General features: G+C 42.2%; 1 protein-coding gene across 1 annotated transcript in view; it reads right to left on the bottom strand.

The window, feature by feature from the left end:
• The window catches only part of CTNND2 (catenin delta 2), a 700,986-nt gene that overhangs the window by 376,285 nt on the left and 322,585 nt on the right, over window positions 1-2,116 (bottom strand). Inside the window, exon 5 of the mRNA XM_011364122.1 lies at window positions 694-866. Within this exon, the coding sequence (XP_011362424.1) occupies window positions 694-866 (173 nt within the window). The remainder of the gene's footprint in view (window positions 1-693; window positions 867-2,116) is intronic.

Genomic DNA, 2,116 nt, shown 5'->3' with positions numbered 1-2,116 from the left:
CTGTCTGTCTGTCTACCTTTTTACATACCTATGTATCACAACATTTACATATTTTGTGGAAGAAAAATTCAGATTAGTGGCCACTTCTAATGTCTATTAACCTGTAGCTGGTTTGAATGGCAGCTGATTAATCTGGGCAGTGAAATGATAAGAACTAGTGTATACCTTAAAGAAACTACTAAGGGCACATTTCAAAATCAACCTCGATGAGGTGTAACTATTCCTAAACTAATCCCAATTACCTTCAAATAGTTCTACATACTTGATTATGCATTTACATTATATTCCTTTATATGATTAATCCCAAAGAATAATTTCATGCTTTTTTTAGGAGAAAAAAATTGTTCCAGGTGCATGCACAAAATCAGAACGCACGCCATATTTACACCTCATATAGAACAGAAATAGTGACAATACACAGTCACACAGATAAATATGTAACACAATATAAACACAGCATGAGCAACACACAGATATCCCTAAAGAAAACCTGTTTACGATTCAGTGTTACTCTATAACAGTATTTTATTATTCATTCCCTTCACTCACACCACCAAAGGCGTCATTCCTAAGTTGTGGGACATGCCCCAGAAAGGCGGGAGGGCTCACTACGCCACCTCACAGCCCTGCTCCCCGCCTGTCCCTCTGGAGCCCGTGGACCAAGACAGCGGGGGGCCCCATTCCCACACATACCTGGCTGAAACTCTGGCTGGCACCTCGGGCTTGTGTGCTGCGGGCGGGGAGCTGCGATGGGGCTGTCTCACTCAGGGCCAGGGTCTGGTTGCTATGGTAGCTCGCCGGATACTGGAAGGACCCTTCAGGTTTGGAATTGAGCTGAAGTGCACTCTGGGAGAGCAGACTGGGCCCTGCATTGAAAGTCATTTAGAGCGGTAAGTGACAGCCTCAGCGAAGCAGAAATGACATGTATTATTTATCGAGAGTGGCCTAGAATTATCACATGCACATGATTCCAGCCATCTATGCTTTGAATTCTGTGAACTAAAATGACCATATAATTTGACTCTAGCTCTTAAATGAGATTTTTTTTTTTTGAGGTTTAGAAGTTCTCAAAAGAGTAGATTTTTCAAATGATCTCACCCTGACCTACATAGAGACATTTCTTATGAGACAAATTAGTTAATCAAGTAGTTATTTTTGGCTCAGACAATATCAGAAACATTTGAAATAATTTAAAAGTCTACCTTTTGCTGCATGGTAATTGCGTTCACATAATTGTATCTCCTACTTAATTATTAGGATGCTAAAACACTTGAAACCTTCCAGTCGGTGACATATTCTACTGTAGAAATAGTGATGTAATATCTCAATGCCTGAAGGGCTGACAGTATTTAAAATATTAATAGCTCTTCCTACAATGTAGCATTCACCGTGATCTCACACGATCTCTGATGGCTAGTGATCTCTGCCACCACGGGGGTTCACAGGAGAACAAAGAGCGAGGGCACCGTGTTAAAATCGGTGCCACCACCGGGGCTGATCGCACAGGTGACGCGGAAGCGAGACCAGGTTCCCGGCCTTATCGTTTAATTATACGCTGCAAAAGACATTGCTTTATTTTTCTCGTATTCCATGCGGATGGGGCCCTTGGAAGAGTTTCTCGTTTTCCTTTTAAGGAAACTGTCTTTAATCACATTTCATACGCACTTTGGAAATGAGGAGCGGCGGGGAAGCGTGTAAATGCATTCGCCATTTTCCATCATGTGTGCTGAGAAGGGACGGGGGGTACGTGGGGTGAATCGTGGGGAGTAAGACGGGGCAACACAGGTCTCTCTTGTTATCTTAACCACAGCACAGAGTCAGTTCTTTGCTGATGGAAGGTCAGGATATACACAGAGACGATGACATAATCATTATCCCATCCCCAAGCTCCCTCGGCTGTTTTAAACAATAGTATCATTTCTAATCACTGCAATGAAATCTCAAGCTCCTTACTTCTTTCCTTTTAAGAACAGAACATGGCTTTATATTTCAAAGGAGACTTGCAGAGTTAATGTGACATAAGCCTTATTTTACATAAAAATAACAGGTCTTCTTTTAAAAAGCATCGGTGGTTTCACATGTTTTTTGCCACTCAAGACCTCCCCCGCCCCTCTGA

This window comes from Pteropus vampyrus, unplaced genomic scaffold (assembly GCF_000151845.1).
Source record: "Pteropus vampyrus isolate Shadow unplaced genomic scaffold, Pvam_2.0 Scaffold94, whole genome shotgun sequence".
Lineage (NCBI taxonomy): Eukaryota > Metazoa > Chordata > Mammalia > Chiroptera > Pteropodidae > Pteropus > Pteropus vampyrus.
This window is presented reverse-complemented; position numbering and strand designations above follow the sequence as displayed.